The following is a 22,001-nucleotide window of genomic DNA, read 5'->3' as shown; positions in this document are numbered from 1 at the left end:
GTGATTTTAGAGCCCAAGAAAAGGAAATCTGTAGATGTCATCTTCTGTCTTAAGATAGACCATCAAATGAATGAAATAAAGGGTATTAAACATATTATTTACACTAGAAACACATATTCAAGCACATAGAAATTGCAGAGGAAAGAGAAAAACAGTAGAATGCACATTTATTGAGAGTCTACTATGGGCCAGGCATCTGCTGGGCACAACACATATTTCTTATTTAATCCTTAAGCTCTGAGATAGATGCTATTTTTGGCATTTTATAGATAATAAAACAAGAATAGATAAGAAAACAAAATAAGTTTCAGTAACTTATCCAAGGCTGCACAGTTCAAAGGCAGTTGCTGTTGTTCAGTCACTAGGTCATGTCCAACTCTTTGTGACCCCATGAACTGCAGCAAAGGCAGAAGGGCCAGATTTCAAGCCTAAGTCTGTCTCCAAAATTCGTGTTCCTTCTGTTGCACCTTGTTGATATGGCTGATGTGGAGGTGAATGTTAGAACTCAGTTATTAGGGATCACAAGTGGCATTAGTCTTGTGAAATTTAACCAGCTCAATGTCTATGTTCTTTTCTGCAATGAGATGAGAATATAATGGGAAACATCATGGAATCAACTCATGGGGACCCTTGTTTTGTTTTGTTTTTAGAATATCAGTTGTCTTTTTATTTACTTATTTGGCCGCACTGGGTCTTAGTTGCAGCATGCATGATCTTCGATCTTCAGTTGCAGCATGTAAGGATCTGGTTCCCTGATCTGGGATCAAACCGGGGCCCCCTGCATTGGGAGCATGGAGTCTTAGCCACTGGACCACCAAAAAAGTCCCATGGGGACCCTTGTTAATCAAGCTTTTTCTGTTCTTGGACATTAGGAAGGATTTTGTGCTGTTATGTCCATCTCTTTGTGACCCCATGGGCTGTAGCCCCACAGGCTCCTCTGTCCATGGGATTTCCCAGGCAAAAATACAGGAGTGGGTTGCCATTTCCTCTTCCAGGAGATCTTCCCGACCTAGAGACAGGACCTGCCTCTCCTGAGCCTCCTGCATTGGCAGGTGGATTCTTTACCAGTGGGCTACTTGGGAAGCCCTTTTCTGCTCTTGGACATTAGAAAGGTATTCCCTCTTAAACAATGTTGAGGTTGGGAATTGGCTTCCCCCAAACACTTTTTTCTTTTTTTTTTTTTTAAGATGTATTTATTTATGGCTGTGGTGAGTCTGTTGCTGCACACAGGCTTTCCTCTAGTTGCGGCGAGTGGGGGCTACTCCCTAGTTGCAGTGTGTGGGCTTCTCATGGCAGTGGCTTCTCTCGTTGGGGAGCATGGACACTAGGCACACAGGCTCTAATAGTTGCAGCACATGGGCTCAGCAGTTGCCGTGCAAGGGCTCTAGAGTGTTGGCTCGGTAGTTGTGGTCCATGAGCTTCGTTGCCCTGAGGCATGTGGGATCTTCCTGGACCAGGGATCAAACCAGTGTCCCCTGCATTGCAAGGTGGATTCTTAAACACTAGGCCCCCAGGGGAGCCCCCTTCAAATGCTTTTGAAGCTACCCCTTGGGGTGACTACAAATCTCCGCTGCTTCTGTGTCTGTCATCCTCACCGATGGTCAGCACACTGGTACCGTGATGTCCTGTATTAATTTACTTCCTATTGCTTCTCCCTACTCCTAGATATTTGTATAAGAAAAAAGATCCTTGACCTCACATCTTACACAAAAATTATTTCGAGGTGGCTCAGAGAAAAAAGCTAAAACTAAAATCTATTAGAAGGAAATAGAGGTGACTATCTTCACACCTTGGGGTAGTCAAGCGTTTCTTAGGATATATATATACACATACTAAAAATGGAAAAATTGGACCTCATCAAAATTAAAAAATATTTGTGATGCATGTATATGACAAAGGACTTATATTCAGAATATGTAAAGAATGCATAAAACACCTTAAAAGTAGAAAGACGCCTTAGACACTACACAGAAGGCTGATGATACTAATGATCTTTCATGTACTAATAAGCACCTGAAAAAAGGTTCAACATCATTGGTCAGCTTGGAAATGCAAATTAAAGCCATATTGAGATACCAGTACATATGTATTAGAATTGCTAAAATTTTTTAAAAGATTGATGATATTTTTAACATATTTTGATTGAAGTATAGATTATTTACAATGTCAATTATTGCTGTACAGCAAAGTGATACAGTTACACATATAATAATACATTCATTTTTATATATTCTTTTCCATTATGGTTTCTGTCATATTTTAGATTCCAAATATAAGTGATATCATATGGTATTTGTCTTTCTGACTTAACTTCATTTGGTATGAATCTCTACTTACATATAATCTCTAGTTGTATCCATGTTGCTGCAAATGGCATTTCTTTTTTATGGGTGAGTAATACTCCCTTGTGTATTTATACCACATATTCTTTATCTATTCATCTGTCCAATGACATTTAGATTGTTTCCATACCTTGGCTATTGTGAATAGTGCTGTTATGAACATAGTGGGTGGAGGGTGCATGTATCTTTTTGAATTACGGTTTTGTCTATATATATTCCCAAGAATGGGATTGCTGGATCATATGCTAATTCTGTTTTTCATTTTCTGAGGACCTGCCATACTGTTAGTAGCTACACCAACTAACATCCTACCAACAGTGTAAGAGAGTTTCCTTTTTTCCACATCCTCTCCAGCTTTTGTTATTTGTCAACTTTTTAGTAATGGCCATTCTGACTGGCTTGATGTGGTACCTCATTGTAGCTCTTATTTGCATTTCTCTAATAATTAGTGATGTTGAGCATCTTTTCATATGCCTGTTGGCCATCTGTATGTCTTCTTTGGAGAAATGTCTATTTAGGTCTTCAGCCCAGTTTTTTAAACTAGTTAAGATTCATGTAAGCATATCGTGAGTAAAACAAATCATATTAATCATACCTTGAGAAGAGAGCATGGTTTTTGCTTTTTGAATTTTTATTAGAATATAATTGATTTACAATGTTGTATTAGTTTCAGGTGTACAGCAAAGTGAATCCGTTACACATACATCCACTCTTTTTTAGATTCTTTTCCTGTATAAGTCATTGCAGAGTAGAGTTCCCAGTGCTATGCACTCTGTCCTTATTAGTTATCTATTTTATATATACATATAGTACTGTGTATATGTCAATCCCAAACTCCCAATTTATTCCTCCCCTGCTTACCCCTTAGAAACATAAGGTTGCTTTTGTTTTCGGAAACTCTCTTTCTGTTTTGTAGATAAGTTCATTTGTACCCTTATTTTTAGATTTCCATGTATAAGCAGTATCATATGATATCTGTCTTTGACTTCATTCATTATGACAATCTCTAGGTCCATCTGTGTTGCTGCAAATGGCACTATTTGGTTATTTTTATGGTTTAATAATATTCCATTATATATATATACACACACACACACACACTACATCTTCTGTATCCATCTCTCTGTTGATGGGCATTTAAGTTGCCTTCATGTCTTGGCTATTGTAAATAGTGCTGCAATGAACATTCGGGTACATGGCCTTTTGAATTATGATTTTCTCAGGGTACATGCCAAGGAGTGGCATTGCTAGGTCATATGGTAGCTCTATTTTTAGTTTTTTAAGGAACCTCCATACTTTTGTCTGTAGTGGCTGTACCAGCTTACATTCCTCCCAATAGTGTCGAAGGGTTCCCTTTCCTCCACGTCCACTCTAGCATTTATTATTTGCAGACTTTTTGATGGTGGCCATTCTCACTGGTGGGAGGTGACACCTCGTAGTTTTGCTTTGCATTTCTCTAATAATTAGTGATGTCGAGCATCTTTTCGTGCACCTATTGACCATCTGTATGCCTTCTTTGGAGAAATGTCTATTTAGGTCTCCTACCCATTTTTTAATAGGGTTGTTTGTTTTTTATTTTTGAGTTGTGAGCTGTTTGTATATTTTGGAAGTTAGTCCCTTGTTGGTCTCATTATTTGCAAATATTTTCTCCATTCTGTAGGTTGTGTTTTCATTTTGTTTATGGTTTGCCTTGCTGTGTAAAAGCTTGTAAGTTTGACTAGGTCCCAGTTGTTAATGTTTGTTCTTATTTCTATTGATTTGGGAGACTGACATAAGAAAGCATTGGTACAACTTACAAGAAGATTGACAATACTAAATGTTACTGAGTTTCAAAGCAACTGGATTCTCATGAACTACTCAGAGTAGAAAATTACATAAAATTAGAAAACTCTTAGGCAATTTATTTTAAAGAGAAAATATATCTTATGATGTAACAATTCCATTTCTAACTATTCTTTCTACAAAATAAATGAAAATATATGTTCTCAACAAAACTTATACAAAAGTTTATAGTAGCATGATTCACAGTAGCTCCAAACAGAAAAAACCCCAAATGTCCATCAACAGACAAATGACTAAATAGTGGTATAGTTATACAATGGAATATTATTCAGAAATAAAAAGAAACAAGCTGATATATCCAATATGGGTAAATCTTAAAACATGATGTTGTGCCAAAGAATCCAGACACAAAAGAGTACAAACTGCATGATTCTATTTAAATGGAATTCTAAAAAGACAAAACTAATATTTGGTGATAGAAAACAGAACAGTGGTTGCCTTTGTGAGTGTGGGGTATTAGCTAGAAAGGAGAATGAGGGAATTTTCTGGAGTGATGAATGTGTCCTGCTTCTTGATTTGGGCTTTGTTATAAGGATATATGGGCTTCCCAGGTGGCTCAGTGCTAAGAATCTGTCTGCCAATGCAGGAGACAAGGGCTTGATCCCTGGGTTGGGAAGATCCCCTGGAGTAGGAAATGGCAACCCACCCAAGATTATTACTGGGAAAATTCCATGGACAGAGGAGCCTGGCAGGCTACAGTCCATGGGGTTGCAGAGTCGGACACAGCTGAGCACACATGCTGCACCTAGGAAGTTCTCAGAGTCCTTTGAACTGTATAGTTACGATGTCTTCATCGTGCTGCTTATGAGTTATGTCAATAGGTATTTAGTCATACAACTAAAATATGGCACCTGCAGCTGAATTCAGTCACATCTTGAACATCTTGTTTATAATTTAAGGTCTGTAGGTTTCAATTAATTTAGGTTAATCTTACAACCAAAAGAAAAGCTTGTTACATGTTAGCATTTTCTTGAAGGACCAGATCTTTCAAAGAGGGACTCCCAGGACCAACCAATGCATACAAGAGAATGAATGCAGAGGACAAGATCCGAGGAAGGCAAAAGTCGGAAATGTTTAGTGTGTCTTCTTCCTTCTCAGTATTCCTTCTACCATACTCTGTGTCCATTTCCCCCACCACCACACGAGAGATCTTTTAAGAGCAATTTCATAGCTCGAAAATTCTACTTTTCATAAAACACTGGAGCACAGTTCAGCCGAGTTCTTTGCCACTCTGTAACGAGGATTGCTGCTTCTTCAGTTTCCAATTTCCTTTCTCCTGTTTCTCATTTCCATCTAAGAACTCACCAGAATGGTCTTTAATGTTCATATTCCTACCAGAATTCTGTTCCTGATTACTTACACTCTTTATTCTAAGAAGACGGAAGCTTTCCCTCGGCTCTCTTTCCTTCTGAGCCCGCACTAGAATTGCCCTTAACCTTTTATGTTTCTAGCACACACATCTTCCAGCCTCTACCTACTACCCGGTTCCGAAGCCCCTTCTATATTTTTAGATGTTTGTTACTGCCACAGCCCACTTCTTGGTCCAAAGTATGTATTAGTTTGCTCAGGTTTCTGTAACAAAATACCATAGACTGGGTGGCTTAAATCACAGAAATTTATTTTCTGAGTTCTGGAGGCTGTGAAGTCCAAGATCAGTCTGGCAGAGTCAAGTTTTCAGTAAACACTGCCTTCCTGGCTTGCAGATGATTGCCTTCTTGCTGTGTCCTCACATGGTGGGAAGATGGGTTGTGGGGGAGAGAGAGAAAGGAGGGAAGAAAAAGAGGGAGGAGAAAAAGGAGGGAGGAGGGAGCAGGGCGACAGAAGGGAGAGCCTGTGCATGCGCCCTAGTGCCTCTTCTTACTGGGACACCGATGTTATTGGATCAGGGCCCACCTGTGTGACCTCACTGAACCTTGGTTACGTCCACAAACACGCCATCTCCAATACTGCCACACTGGGGATAGGGTCTTCAACATAAAAATCAGGGGAGGACACAAACATCCAGTCCTTAATAGCTTCTTTGTGTGAAAAAAATTCTGTAAGCCTGAAGAGCAGAAAGTGAAAAGTCAGAAGGATTGTGCTAAATATATATTAATGTTTTAGGCCAGTATTTTCATTTCTTTCCCCTCTGTTCTGTTCTCTCATTTAGATCAAATGAACAAATGTTCCTGTTTTGTGTGTTGCTTGTCCAAGCTGGCTTTCTACTACCTGCTAGATAAATGCTATGTGAGGTTTTAATATAGATGCCCTCCTCTTGAAGAACCAAAGGAAAGATGGCTTCTAAAGAAGACAGCTAACTTGGCTTAATCTTTTACTCAAATGCTGTTTGAACTATTTGTTCCTCTAGAGTGATATTATGACTTTGGAACCAAAAATATAAGATATGAACCTATTTTAAGAAAATAATGCCCCAAGGGAACCCTGTACACTGTCGGTGGGAATGGAAATTGGTGCAGCCACTGTGAAAAAAGTATAGCGTTTCCTCAAAAAACTAACAAATAGAAATACCATATGATCCAGCAGTTCTACTCCTATCTTTCCAGATAAAATGAAAATGCTAATTCAAAAAGATATATGCACCCCAATGTTCAGAGCAGCATTACTTAAAATTGCTGAGATGTGGAAGCAATGTAAGTGTCCTTCAACAGATGGTATGAGATGTATATATATATATATATATATATCCCCTTCTGTATTTTATATATAATGGGATAGTACTCAACCATAAAAAAGAATGAGATTTTGCCATTTGCAACATGGAAAGACTTGGAGGACATTATGCTTAATGACTGAAGGCAAAAGGAGAAGGCGACAACAGAAGATGAGACGATTGGATGGCATCCCCAGTTCGATGGACGTGATTTTGAGCAAACTCTGGGAGATAGTGAAGAAGAGGGAAGTCTGTCACGCTGCAGTCTATGGGCTGGCAAACAGTAGGACATGATTTAGCAACTGAACAACAATGCTTAATGAGATAGGTCAGACAGAGAAACTGTATCACTTATATGTGGACTCTAAAAAATACAACACACTAGTGAATGTTAAAAAAAAAGAAACTGACTCACAGATACAGAGAACTAGTGGTTAACAGTGGAGAAAGGAGAGACGGGGGAAGGGCATGATAGGAGTAGGGGATTAAGAGATATAAACTACTCTGTATAAAATAAACAAGCTACAAGGATATACTGTATAACACAGGAAATAAGTCACTATAATAACTATAAATGGAGTATAACCTTTAAAAATTATGATTCACTGTGTGTGGTACACCTGAAACTTATATAATATTGTACTTCAACTATACCTCAACAACAGATAAATAAAAAAGAAATGCCTTTTCGTTATTCACAGAACAAAAATATATAGGTTCATCTCCCTGTTCATACACAAATATGGCGTATCAAGGAATCATATGTCAATGAACAAAGCTGATGCTAAGGACTCACCATATTATCTGCTGTGTTGGGCATCATGCCAGGTGCTGGGAGTGAAAGAATAAAACCCAGACCTTGTCCACAAAGAACTTACAATTGGCTAGGGAGGTAGCCCGATACCTTCGAGCTATTTTCCCAGGAGTGATAAGGGGTTTGCACAGTCATCCACTTTCTCTTACCCAGGTGGCTGGTTAGAAAGGCAGCTGTGGTCAAAAACTGTTCCCCAAGAGAAGCTCTACCCTGTGTGTGTCACAGTGTTAAATATAGAGTCTGTGTCAAGTGGTGAAGCAATATCTATTTTAAATAGAGTGATTTTTTTAATTTATTATTTCGACTGCACTGGATCTTTGTCGTGGTTCACAGGCTTCGTTGTGGCGTGTGGGATCTTTGTTCTCCAACTAGGGGTCAAGCCCAGGCCCCCTACATTGGGAGCATGGAATCTTATCCACCGGACCACCAAGGAAGTCCCAGAGTTCACGTTTTATGTTGAATGCTTATGTCACTTAAACATTCTTCAGTTCACTCCACGATGCCTTTAACCATTGGAATAACCACAGACGATTCATCAGGTAAACTGTAGGAGGGGGCAGCCAGGCACAACATAATGTCCTCAGAAAAGAAACTTCCGGGGCCATCTTCCCACAAAACGCTATTTGCTTTTTCTAAAACACCTTTCTAAATTTCACTTTTTTTTAAAAAAAAGGGTATCACCCCTAGATATGTTTAAAAAACTGTAATTTTGCTTCTGAGGTATTTGCAAGCCTTGCCTCTTTGGTTTTGTGACATCATAAGCATTCTAAATAAGATAACATACTGCAGCTCACAGGGAGACTCTGCATCTCTGCAGGACAAGTGTAATCTGAAAAGCTTTGAGGCACACACATCAGATTTTAACACTAAAACTTGTTGTAACAAGAGTTTTTCCTACACTTAAAAAATCCACAGTGACACAAAGTCAATTAAATTTTATTACAACCAAGAATATAAAATAAATGCAATGTAATTCATTTCTAACAGTCATTTCAAGAAGGATGTCAGGAAAACTCAAAAGCGAGAAACACTTGGCTCCAAAGCTGCAAGCTTGTCCTGCACCCGGGGAGCAGGCCCCGCTGGGGGCAGCCGGCTTTCAATGCACACCTCACAGGGCGTGGCAAAGCATACACAGTCATGTCTAAAGTCGTACAAACAGGGATGCGTGCAGAAAGATGGCTGAAAAGAGACAAGAACAGGTACACTTCACATAGAGGAATTATGGGAAATACAAACTAGGCAGTTTAGAAAGGATATACTACATAACATATATAAAAAGTACTTTAAATTGTTGTTAAAAAGGACATCTTCAGTCCAGATTTTGTGTAATACTTTTAGTGTCTACACAGACAAATTTTTAAAAAAATTAAATAGTATTAATTTACTAAATATTTAGGAGATAACAGTGCATTAAGGATTTTTTTTCATATAATACATACATATCACTCCTTCGCAGTGATAGCATAGAAGAGTAAGTATGGCCTTAGGTACAACACATTTTTAAAAAACCCTAAAACAATGAACTTTGCCTTATGATATTTGTGACTATTCTTGAAGATTAAGGAAACCTAAACAGCTATGTTTTATATAAAATATTATTTATACTTGAGTCCTTCAAGCTTCCTTTAGTCTGCCATTTCACTGCCTTTCTCCATTCCCCAGAAAGATACCATTACAGAGGTTAGCATTTGTAATTCTCGTAGACTGTTCCTTCATTGACAGTTTGTCACACACAAGCATTCCAAGCAGATTAAGCTGCAAGTCTTATTGTCCAACTATTTCTTCTCTTCAGCAGAGAAAAGAGCATCATTATAGAGGCATACAACTAGCAGTTGCTTCTTCAGGAATGAGGCAGTGAACACGTAAGTAAATGTCATCCCTTTCCATTCTTAAATGTAAATTGTGTTTACAAGAGCAAAAGAGTAGTGCAGAAGGCCAAAATTCTAAGTACTAAAGTTTTAAAACCACACAGATATAAAAATATACATGTCCTTGGCTTTTGTATGTTCCTGCATGATCTGCTTCATCTTAAGGATTGTTTCAGCCTCATAGTGTCCGTCCTGCCGCCAGGCTGCCTTACCTGTGAGCTCAGCTGTCCTGAAACTCGAGAATACTTTTTCCTAAATACACACCTTAACAAAAAGCTAACTCAAAAACTGATTTGTAATATGAAATGCAGAAAACCTTTGCTTTGATTCCTCCCCTCCTTTCAGTAACTTCCCCTGGTTTGGATGTTCACCCTGCGTTCTCAGGGGACACCGATTGTAATAAATTTTTGAAGAGGAATGTGGTTATTTGGGGAACACGAAAGTAAATTTTAACCTCAAAAATCTTCCCAGGTTTCCTTCAAGGGCCCACAGTTTTAGGGCCCATGCCTATGTTAAAGGCTTTGTTCTCCTTTACAAGGAAAAGGAAATTGTGAACCAAAATTATTTCAAAGGGTAATGGGCACCAGTGGGCATCACCAACTCTGAGGCAAGACCACAGGAGGAAAGCGCCAGTACCGGTGCAGTGACCAGAAAGAGTCACGTGTGTAATGGGCATGTCTGGCTAGACCCTGTGTGAAGAACACTGGGAACAACTGATAAAGTCCCCACCAGTTTCTGTATCAGTTCTGCCACTAAAATTCACTACATGCAAAGAAAGCAGGGTAGTCCTGTGATCACATAAGCACGTATCACAATGACTTATATCAAAGTGTATTAAAGGGCATGATATTTTGATTCATGTGCATATTTGGGTTTGTCTTTTATTAAATGTATGCCCCGCTCAAGGGCAGGAACAGAGCTTATCTTCTCACTGTAATTTCCTACAAACTCAACTTAGTTGAGTATGTTCTGCCTACAAGGGCCACCCAATTGTTGTTGAAAGGCTGCTGTAAACATTTCAAATATATATTAATGCCTGTGGTGATACTTAATTGTTGGCTTTCTTGAAGGTAGATAAACAAAGAAACCTCTCTATGATACTTGTTTATTATAGGGCAAAATTTGGGATAACTCTCTTCAAGAGGGTTTAGAAGTAGACGAAGAGACCTCATGTTCTAAGATGGTTTCATTTATAAGCCTGTCATCCCAGGAACGCTTCCTGTCATGGACTCAGTCATGAGCTCTTCAAGGACAGGAAGTATGTCTTGCCCTTCCTATCTCCCCCAGCATGATGCTGGGCACAGGGGGAGGGTACTGTGAGGATCTGATGCCACTGAGGCTTCAGGGCCCAGGACAGAACTTCACACAGGTAGCTACATTATGCAGAGGGCTACTAATTTCTCATTTTTAACAGCGGAAGCAGTAAATCACCATGGAGACAATCAAATTCCTTCCAGTGGAGCATGTCAACTGTTTCATCTTCAGTGTTCATCAGCATCCCTACACAGTCTTTGTTATTAATAAGCATTATTATGCTGAGATCAGGAAGGTCCTTGCTGGCTACAGTATCACATCAATAGTGCAAAATGTATACTGGCTTCTGTCTAAAATCTTATTTTACTTGTGTATGGACCCAGAGTAGATAACCAGGTAGATAAGTTCACAAGGAAAAGTAAAAAAATGCATATAACTTGCATATAACAACGATCAGCTATTTCTTCTAGCTCAAGAAAACATTAAAACAAGGCTGGTGCTGCTAGTAGCATTTAGAAGAACACAAATTTCTTGCCCCTTACATTACGATGGAAGCTCAAGTCTTTACATTTCTGTGGGACTCTGGGGAGCTTCCTTATGCTGGCTAAGAAAGAACTCACTGGCTAAGAGCAAACTCAGCCTCTAATTCATAGATCATAGAAATGTAAATATGTACTTAGATAATATAGTCGTATACTATCTGCCCATAGTTTAGGCACAATTGTTAAGTTTTCTCCTAGGGGCAAAAGCAAGCATTCAGTGCAATGAAAAGATTCTTGATAGAATTAAGTTTCAGTAATAACAGCAAAATTATGCATACATCATACATACTTGAAACATGAACAAAACCTAAACTTTTAACATGCTTTAAAAATAGTCACTCTATGTCTAACACAAATACAAATGGAGAACACTGCTTTTTGTTTTAAAAGCAGATTAATTTGCAGGCTTCTATTTGAGTACCCTTGATTATGTAAGAAAGTTACTCAAGCTGACCCAGATGTGAAGAAACCAACAGTTCTTTAGAGAAGCCAACTATATGTACAATACACAAGAAAAGCTTTTCCTTCAAAGGGAAGCAATACATCCTTTGATCAGCATTACTCTTAAAGAAATCCAAGTGCAGTTAATACTCTCTTCAGTTTTCTGGTGTGGGTCACCAGAGGACTGTATTTCATCAAAGCTCTTGAAACCCTTTTTAAAGTAGACTTAAGCTACATGAAGTTTAAAATTATCATTCTTAATTACTGAATACTATTCAGAATAAGATGATTCTGGGAACTAAGTTCCATATGAAGGATTATATAAAAATTACCACATGTTTTAGTTCTTCATAGCATAAAGCATAGTAACTGCAAAGATCTAGGCTGTTTTTGGTTGCAGGTTCCCACTGTCCCACCACTTGTCTTTTTACTAGACCTTCCCTGAAACCAGATAAATAAAAATGTAATAGTAAGGTACTTTGGGACAGTAACAGTTCCTGTTTAAGATTTCCATGAACAAAAGAGTTAGATTCTGTGAAAACCACGTAGTGCTTTAAAAGGTGCATATTTACCTGTGTTGCTAGGTCAGTTCATGAAGTATAAAACTATACACCACTGGAGTCTTGTTTCCAAAACATTAAAATCCTAATAAAAGAGCTTTGAAAAGATAAATCATAGCGATTGCTACAGCATGAGAAAGGTGCACCAGGAAATCCTTCCCAAAGATGCTGAAGGTTACAGAAGTTAAGTGCTGGGATTAGATCAGACGCTTTATCAGAGAAGTCACAATGGAACACATGCAGGGAAAGGCTGTTGGGGAAACTTCACAAAAATCTTCTTTAAGTCACTAAAGAAGAGACATCAGTCAGTCTTGCAAAACGCTCTGTAAATAGTTCTCCTCCTAAGTGGCTGGCAGCATCAGAGCTTGCATTTTTGGTTCTCTTCAATGCAGACATCATATTGCTGGAGTCTGTGCTCTGGGCTGCGGCCGGTCAGTAGCGGTGGGCCTGGTGAGATGGGTGGTACTGTGCGCTCTGCTGAGACGAGGAGGAGTAGCCTAGTGTGCTCTGGGACTGAGAGGATCCCTGGACGCTGCTTTGGTAATTCAGGCGCGAGCTGGAGTGCTAGGAGAGCAAACAGGAAAAGGGGATGACCTATGGGGTACGAGAGCAGCTCAAGATGTTCATCGCAATAGGACACAGAGGGCTGTGGGTTCTGACCCATGGTAGCTGACAGCTAATTCCATGTGTCAGTATGTTTTGCTGATTTCACCTCATAGCCTGCTACCACTGTTCTGGCATGCACAAAAGCTGGCTGGATGTCTTTGGAAGATAAGCTACACGGGCAATGAGAGGTAGAGGGGAAATTGATGCTGACTAATTCTGGTTAGAGATTCTTTGCATAACTGAGATTTGCAAACAGGAAGAATCAATTTGGCATTTTGATCCGGTGGTGTTCATAATGTATACTGATGTGCTGTTAATTTTCTCATTATAAATAACAAAGCTGTGACTAAGAAATCGTTTTTAGAAAAGAGTTTCCTCAGGTAGAGGCTAGAGTAGCCTCAGCAGCACCACCTACCTGACAAAGCAAGACAAGGTAGCAGCAAATAGGTGCTTTTTTAAAAATCAACTTCAGATAACATTTAGAATTTAAAAAAAAAAAAAAAAAATGTATGTGAAAATTTCCTCGAGAAGGCTACGACAAATGTATTTCAATTAAGTGTATTTTTATTACCTTAAATGAAACATTCATCTTCATGGTATCAAGGGCAAATATGAAAAAATACGTAAAAGAAAAATTCATCTATAGAAATAGAATATAGTGGTTGGTTAACTATAAGCAGTGCTTGGTTAACTGCAGCTGTGTCTTTGGCTCTGCCCAGAAGACTGGTTCTTCCTGTGAGCAAAGCATGACAAGATCCTATGTAATAAAGCTACTGTGAAAGTGTTAGTCGCTCAGTCGTATCTGACTCTTTGCGACCCCACGGACTGTAGCCCGCCAGGCTCCTCTGCCTGCAGGATTTCCCAAGCAAGGATACTGGAGTGGGTCGCCATGCCCTCTTCCAGGAGATCTTCCCAACCAAGGGATCAAACCCAGGTCTCCTGCATTGCAGGCAGATTCTTTACCGTCTGAACCACCAGGGAAGCCCAATAAAGCTATTACTTGGGAGTTTAAAATGTCAATGACCTTGAGGTGGCATTGGCGGGTTTAATGAAGGACAAATCAGCAAGGCTGCCCCACTCAGTGCACGAGAGGCAGCCAAACTGGACTTGCAACATCTGGTCCAAGAAAACAGGGCAATAAGATAGTTTTGGTTAAAAATAATGCCACTTAATTCCTTCCTTTGTTACACAACTCTTAGTCGTATTATTGTAAGAAGCCTTGACAAATCTTAACAACATTTATTGTAAGTTTATTATGGAAAAAAAAAAATGTTCTTTCCATTCACAAGGCCTACAGTTGTTAGGCTGCCTGTGACTGCTTTTACTTTAGCAGATTAGACTCTGCACAATAGCTCCTCCATACTGGATAAAGAACAAATGTGGGAGAAGGAAATGGCAACCCACTCCAGTATTCTTGCCTAGAGAATCCCGTGGACAGAGGAGCCTGGTGGGTTGCTGTCCATAGCGTCGGAAAGAGTCGGACACGAATGAAGTGACTTAGCATGTATGCATGCATTGGAGAAGGAAATGGCAACCCACTCCAGTATTCTTGCCTGGAGAATCCCAGGGACAGAGGAGCCTGGTGGGCTGCCATCTGTGGGGTTGCACAGAGTCAGACATGACTGAAGTGACTTAGCAGCAGCAGCAGCAGCAGTGCTGATACTATGAGAGCTGCAAAGAGGTCTCTCACCCTCACCCTTCATGCTAATCTTTCCAACTAAATAGCTGAGAAAGCTATCCATGTCATAGATATGCTGGTTTATTTTTAAGTAGACAGCTCAGTATGGACAAAGAAAAACATTTGAAGAACTCCTAGATTTGAAAGGAGTAAATACAGTTAAGTAATCTGTCCATGAATGACTATAATCAGTCTAATATAACATAATCAGAGACACCAAGATGCACTAGTACATGATAAAGGTTTGTTGCTCATATAATACAATAGGAATAAACTAATGTTAGGGGAAAGCTGACTTTATAGTAAAATTCAAATTCGTTCGTGCTGCTACTGCTGCTGCTGCTAAGTCGCTTCAGTCGTGTCCGACTCTGTGCGACCCCATAGACGGCAGCCCACCAGGCTCCCCCGTCCCTGGGACTCTGCAGGCAAGAACACTGGAGTGGGTTGCCATTTCCTTCTCCAATGCATGAAAGTGAAAAGTCAAAGTGAAGTCGCTCAGTCTTGTCCGACTCTTAGCGACCCCATGGACTGCAGCCCACCAGGGTCCTCTGTCCCTGGGATCCTCCAGGCAAGAGTACTGGAGTGGGGTGCCATTGCCTTCTCCATACGTTCATGACTACTACCCAAATAGCAAGCTGCTTTGCAGACCAAACTGATGCCTTGATTAGTTTAATTGGAACCAGTGGAAGTGCTTTTATATACTCTGCTGCTTACAGGGAATCTTTCAAGGGAAGTTTTCAAAGTAGTTGTGTTGAGATATTCAAAATGTAAAGCCAGTTTAAACAGCTATTTATTATGTCTTTCTTGTTAGCGTTTCTCTGGTTTCCAGTTCCTAATCAGTGAGTTTATGTCTTCGTTGCCTGTGGTTTTGTTTTCTATTATCTCTCTCCTACATGCTCCTTCTCCACCAGTTCCCTGAGGGACTGTGGTTCTAAACCTTTTTTTAAAGTTTTTTGTTTCCCTTCTTAGATCTTAAGTTTGTTACTACCTTGAAAACTTTTTTTTTCCCCCAAGATTCCCTACGGTTTTCACCTGTATTTTTACCTGTCTCTCCAAACATCAATCCTTAGGGTTTCTTCCTTTAATTTCTTGAATGGTAATACAATTGTAGTTTTCGTTTGAATCTCAACAAATGTATTTTCTTGTCTCAAAATTATTTCTTGTGAGATTTAACAGTTATTCCTGACAAGTCTTGGTCCCTCTCTCTTCTGTCATGTGGCCATGTACTGATTATTTCCTCCCAGTGATGGCAAATCCTTCTGAAGTGTGCTGCTTGCTTTGTTCACTGTAAGGCACCATTCCTCTCCCTTTCAACTGCTTATCTAGGGGTCTTTTTCTGACCCAAACCCGACAGACAGATGGAAGGGTAAAATGAGAAATGTTGAGGAGGAGCTGCCTACCTCACCTTCCCTCCTCAGGGTTGTAAGATAAACAAGAAACAAAATATCTTGCAATTACATGAAATGACAAAAATCTTCATTTTCATATAATGCCCTAGAAAGATTAGAACTGTAAAATCAAACTTTAGAGTTAAGTACTGCTTATTTCTAAAAGGATCTATTTTAAGTATTGTTGTTCTCTAGTCACTCAGTCGTGTCTGACTCTTGGTGACCCCCATGGACTGCAGCCCACCAGACTCCTCTGTTCATGGGATTTTCCCAGCAAGAATACTGGAGTAGGCTGTCATTTCCTTCTCTAGGAGAATCTTCACGACCCAAGGATGGTACCTGCATCTCTTGCTTGGCAAGCGGATTCTTTACCACTGAGCTACCTGGAAAGCCCATATGTATACTTAACATTTCATAAAATGTATTGCTAAAAAAAGAGACGACAGACTCAAAATGGAGTCATTTGTGTTAAGCCCATGTAACCAAACTGAGACTTAATACCTAACCTAATTGCAGTTTCAGCCCCTCCCAGGAATGTACTCTTCCCCAGTCGGTCTGCAATCTCTGCTCAGCACTTGAGAAGTAATCTACCTGGTAGACTCCTGCGGTCCCCAGAGGAAGGTGCCCTGGCCTGACATGATCAGCTCTCTGCTAAAGTAACATCCGGTCCCACCTCCTTCTACCTATAGAAGTCCAGAAGTCTTTCATCTTGTACAGCTCTTCAGAGCCTTTTTCTATATGCTATATGAGCTGCTACCTGATACATGAATCACTGAATGCAGCCAATGAACCTTTAAAATTTGCTCAGTTGCATTCTGTTTTCTGACGGTATGTCAACATGAAAAAGTACAGCATTGAGGGGAGTACCTGATAATCTGAGGGCATAACAGGCCCGCCCGAGTTTGTGCCTGAAGGCCCCAGCCGCGGTTTCTTGTTGGGAGGCACCTGGTTAAGGCCGGAGTCCTGGCTATGCTGCAGCCCTGCTCCAGCCGGCCCGGCCCCTGCACCTCCCGCAGTCCCGTTGGTCTGGGTGCTGTTCTGCTGCTGTGGGGGTGCCTGCGGGGGGGCAGCCGCCTGCTGTGGAGGGGCTGTGGGCTGCTGATGTTGGTTCTGCTGCTGTTGCTGGTTCTTATGAAAAGAGAAAAAAATGGCAAGCTTGGTATGGAACGAAATCACGCCTGTCATTGTAGGATATGCATATGAGACTGTCAGCCAACCTGGGGAGAAACCTATGTGGGACACCAAAGTGACTGGCATGCCTGGAGAATGGAGCAGCCAGGGACTACAGCACCCCCACAGGTGAGTACAGAGCCCCAAAGAGGACTCGTTCTCTGAAGTTCATTTAGATTGCACAGTAATCCTTCCTGTCAGGGACAGACATCCCACTGAAGACGCAGGCCCAGAGGAAAGAGCAACTCCTTAAAACAGCTCTAACAGTCGTTTCAGTCAATTTGGAAAAAGAAGGGCTGTGTGGGGAGGAGTCAGTGCAATCAAAGCAAAGCACAGAGTGATGCTTTAAAAGCAGCCTGCATAAAATGATGGCAATGACACTGAACAAACAAAAGCAAGAATCAAGAATCAGGGAATAAAATAGACTGTAAAACAAATCAGGAAGTTCATTTATCTGTGAATGCGTATTTCAAACTGCAGAGTACAATAAAGTAAATACACAATTAAATAAAATGCAGTTAAATATATAGGAATGACTACATTTATCCTTCCCTAAGTGCAGTTTATACCTTGTCACCTTTTTCTTCAGGTTCATCTTCATTAAGGAATTCTCGTTTGGGGTATGGAATCTGGCAACCAGCAAACACACTACAAATCATTGAAGGAAAAAAAAAAAATACATGTCATGACCTAAAATCTATAATATGATTGACCTTGTGCATTTAAAATTCCACTTTTTTTTTTTCTTATTTCCTATTCTTCATCTGTGGCTGGTATGCCTCTCAACACAATTTAAGCAATAAGAAAAGAACAATTTGTCATCTAAGTTTTACACTGGTAAAACTGCCACTTTTAATAACAAATCTTAAAACTGCGTTTAGCTAGTTGACGTATGTAATGCAGAAATTTCTCCACACACACTTCATCAGCACTAAAAAGAGCTGACTGTGTATTTGCTTCAACAATGAAAGTAATTTTTTTCTCAAGAAAAGCTGTACCTCTAATATCAGTAAGTCCAAGCACAATCTATATCTGTGGGTATAATAAGGATGGGGAAATGGAGGGGTATAATAATGCAGCAGAGACACAGAATTTTAAAAGCTCAGTTCCCTACTGGTTTGGTGTAAACTGTTCTGGCTGACCGATCTATAATAAAAGTCCCATCTGTTCTCAGCTTTAGTTTTTGTCTGTAAAACTGATTAATGACCATTCCGTAAACTTGTTTTCATTCACACCTCTTTACAGCTTTGCCTGTTTCAAAATACAGGACCTCTCGACTAGTTTTTCCCTGAGGTGGTATTAACCAAGGAAATAAAAGGCTCGAGTAACAAGTGCTTCCCTTGCCTTTAGCCGCCACCACACACCCTCAACCTGGAGCAAAGTGCACAGAAAAGGAAGGACACATACTCTAATGTCGGCAAGGGGTCCTCTTGAAAATAGGGATCCTGCAGAGCCTGCTCGGAGGTAATCCTCTTCGTTGGATCCATCGTGAGGAGCTTCTGAAGCTAGAGCAACACATAAGAAATTGACAGCACATGAGTTTGCTTCCAGGTCAATGTTCTGACGGTGTTAATGTCTAACAGAATTAACATCAAGTGCTAGCTTATTCATACACCACACACATTTATGTGAAACTGACAGAAATGATTAGCAGTAAAGCCGTTTTAGAATTTTTTTTTCCCTTACTGGTAAACCACTGGAAACAAGGCTAAAAGTCAAGGGTGATGTCTCAAAGGAAAAAGATTTAATTTTGCCCCAACATCCACCAGTTTCTTTTTTTCCTGAAGAGGAGGAAGAGCTGGGACAATTTCACGGTAAGTGGGGTGGGGTGAGAGCTATGCTAAGGATCACCTTCCCACTCTGGAGAGATGCACCTACCAAAAGGAATACTTTGCTGTCAGGCTTGACCTTGTGTTTCTCCATGTACTTTATGAGGCTGCTGTTGGCGTACCTGCAAAGACATGACATCCACACACTATTGAGGACATTCACACAATTGACATCTTTTAATGGAAGGTTCCAAGGTTGGTTTTCCTATGAGGTATGTATTCATTTAAGCCATTGTTTTGGGTTTTTTTTTCCTGATTAAAAAGGAACACAAAACCAAATGTTGGTAAATGTGTAAAAAAAGAAATAAGAATTGTTACACACTGCATGTAGGAGTTTACACTGTTAGAATTACTTTGGAAAATAATAATGCATTAACCATTAGAGCTGAAAATGTGACTATCCTATGATCCAGCAATTCCTTCCTATGTACATATTCTATATCAGGATATCAACTGCTCAGGCTGAGGGGTGAGTAAATGGGTATTCATTTTATTATTCTAAATAGACTACATGTTTTCATCATGTATATTCTTTCCTACATATGAAATATTTCAAATTTAAAAGTTCAAGAAATAGGTAATATATGTTTATGGTAGAAAATTTAGAGAATATAAAAAAGTATAAAAGAAAAAATTGAAAACACTCATAATCAAGCTATGAAGCAATTTAAAATACTCTAGCATCAAGATTTGATAATTTTCCTTTGGCATTTTTTCTGTGCATACATATATATACACACAAAGAAGTATTTCTATTTTTATAAAATTGGAATCATAGTATACATAAGTTGTCCTTTTCTTACTTAATGTTGTTTTATAAGCGTTTTCTCTTGCCAAACGCTCTTTAAGCTTATTATTTGTACTGGTTGAACATTTTCTACTGTTACTAATGACGCTTGTTTCACAACAGCTAGAAAGTACAGATCCTTGTAGGTAAATCTGGTACACATTCAGCGGGACAAGACTGCATGGCAGGTGAGAATCAGAGGCCCCTCCCAGACCCTGACTCAGTCATTTACCAGTTGTGTGATCTTGGGCAGTTAGTTAATCTCTATGAAAGCCTTGAGGTGCCTCATCTTAGCTATGTGTGGCTGCTTTGACGCTTTTTCAGGATAAAGTCTTAGAATTATTAGGTCAAAGGGTAAGTACATGCCAAAGCCATTTTTGTGTGTTCTAGAACTTGCTACATGAACCTGGCCCTCAGACCAGCAGCATGGGCAGCAGAAAGCCTGCACTAGGAATGCAGGTACTCAGGCCCTATTCCAGATTCTGAATCAGAATCTTTAACAAGGTCTCCAGGTGATCTGTGGATACCTTAATGTCTGAGAAGCATTCATTCTCCCCAATAGCTAATAAGTAAGGATGCCCATTTTATTATGCCCTTGCCAACACCAGGTATTTTTAAGAAAATCTTTGCCATGTATATTAACTTAAAAATTATTTTCCTCCAATACCAGGCATATTTTTATTGGCAAGGTAACCATTAAGTTTAGTGATGGTTAAACGAAACTTTAAGGTTTCGTTTAAATGGAGTCTGTCAACATAGCTTTGATCTTTATGTTGAATCAATTGATTTCTTGAGTTAACTCCCGATCCTAAAGTTGTCCCTATCATAATATAAAAGGTCTTGAAGTTGAAAAACCCTATTGCTTGATTCCGTTGTGGTTTCTTATTTTTCCTAATATTACAAATAAGATAAATTGTCATTTTCTGTATTATCCTCTTCTAGATTTACTACAGTTTAGGAGCTGAACAATTTTCAAACTCTCTATATACATTATAAAGCATTTTATCAGCATGTTTATTCAAACATTCAATTTTTAAAGTCAACTTATTTCCTTTTAATTCTGTTCTCACCTTGCCTTCTAATGAGCTAACAAGAGCTGAAACTTTGGAAAGATTACAGAAAAAATTCTATTGTTACCCTTCACAATTCACATCAAGAGTAATTTTTTTGGTTCTTTTTATCTGATATAATGAAAACAAGTTATTTGTTTACTTTTTAATGTCATTTGAAATAATATTATCTGGAATTTTTTATTATACTTTAGTGACTTGTATGTAAACTGCATTATATTTAGCTAATTAATAAATTCCTTTTTGTGTTATGTATTAGTAGGCAGCTTTTATGTGGATAAAATTGTTTGCTTAGAAAGTATGGGCTCTTATCTTTTTCTGTTAATTTTTAACTAAATGTCATTTATCTTTCTAAATTTCTCTCCTGTTATTTCTGGTTATTGTAAATACTATCATTTTATGTAAAACTCTTCCTTTGGCCTTTAAGTACTAAGATAAAACACTGTGTCTTAATTAATTTTCTCTTTTATATTACCAGCTTATCTTCAATTACTTGAACCACTTTCATTTAATACCCATTTGACAAGTAACTAATGAACATGCACCATATACCAGGCCCTGGAGATGCCTCTAACGGTGCCTACAATGGGCACGATCCATATTCTAGAGGGAAAGGCAGATAAGTGTTCAAAAGCCAACTGTCGAGCAAAGTGATGTGTGCTGAGAGAAGCAGCTCAGGATATGCCACAGGACTGCAGAGGGGGAGCACCTGACTAGAAGGGCAAGGGGAGACTGCATCAGGATAGAAAGGATAAATAGGAGTTATCTGATGAAATGGGTGGGAGGATGGTATCAATATATCCTGAGGGAACAGCATGTGTAAAAATCCAGGGGTCCAAGAAAGCTCAGGGGTTTTGAGGATCTTAAAGAAATTTATGATGTGCAGCCCACAGAGTACAAAGTGGACAGAGGTTTAGGAGATAAATTTGGTGATGCCCAGGCTTTTGTAAGCCATATTTAAAAACTGAAAGCAACGTGAAGACTGACAAGCTCAGATGTGCTTTTGGCAATGACTGCAGAACAGGCAGTGAGTCAGAATGAAAACTGAAGGTAGAAATACCACTTATGAGGCTAGTGCAGGATCCCAGGTGAGAGAGAGGGTGGTAGTCTGGTCTATAATAGTGGCAGGGTAGATGGAGAGAAATACAGAGATCTGAAGG

At 39.4% G+C, this 22,001-nt stretch overlaps 1 protein-coding gene across 6 annotated transcripts in view; it reads right to left on the bottom strand.

The window, feature by feature from the left end:
* Window positions 1-8,568: 8,568 nt before the first annotated feature.
* CDK19 (cyclin-dependent kinase 19) overlaps window positions 8,569-22,001 on the bottom strand; it is a 272,481-nt gene continuing 259,048 nt past the window's right edge. For all 6 annotated transcript variants that reach the window (XM_010856610.1, XM_010856605.1, XM_010856609.1 and 3 more), the window contains 5 exons: window positions 19,034-19,106; window positions 18,563-18,660; window positions 17,725-17,803; window positions 16,853-17,113; window positions 8,569-12,877 (listed from right to left, as the gene is read on the bottom strand). In XM_010856610.1, the coding sequence (XP_010854912.1) occupies window positions 12,746-12,877; window positions 16,853-17,113; window positions 17,725-17,803; window positions 18,563-18,660; window positions 19,034-19,106 (643 nt within the window). In that variant the 3' untranslated portion in view covers window positions 8,569-12,745. The remainder of the gene's footprint in view (window positions 12,878-16,852; window positions 17,114-17,724; window positions 17,804-18,562; window positions 18,661-19,033; window positions 19,107-22,001) is intronic.

This window comes from Bison bison, unplaced genomic scaffold (assembly GCF_000754665.1).
Source record: "Bison bison bison isolate TAMUID 2011002044 unplaced genomic scaffold, Bison_UMD1.0 scf7180017864373, whole genome shotgun sequence".
Taxonomy (NCBI): domain Eukaryota; kingdom Metazoa; phylum Chordata; class Mammalia; order Artiodactyla; family Bovidae; genus Bison; species Bison bison.
The sequence above is the reverse complement of the archived record's forward strand: the minus strand, read 5'-3'. Positions and strand labels throughout refer to the sequence as shown.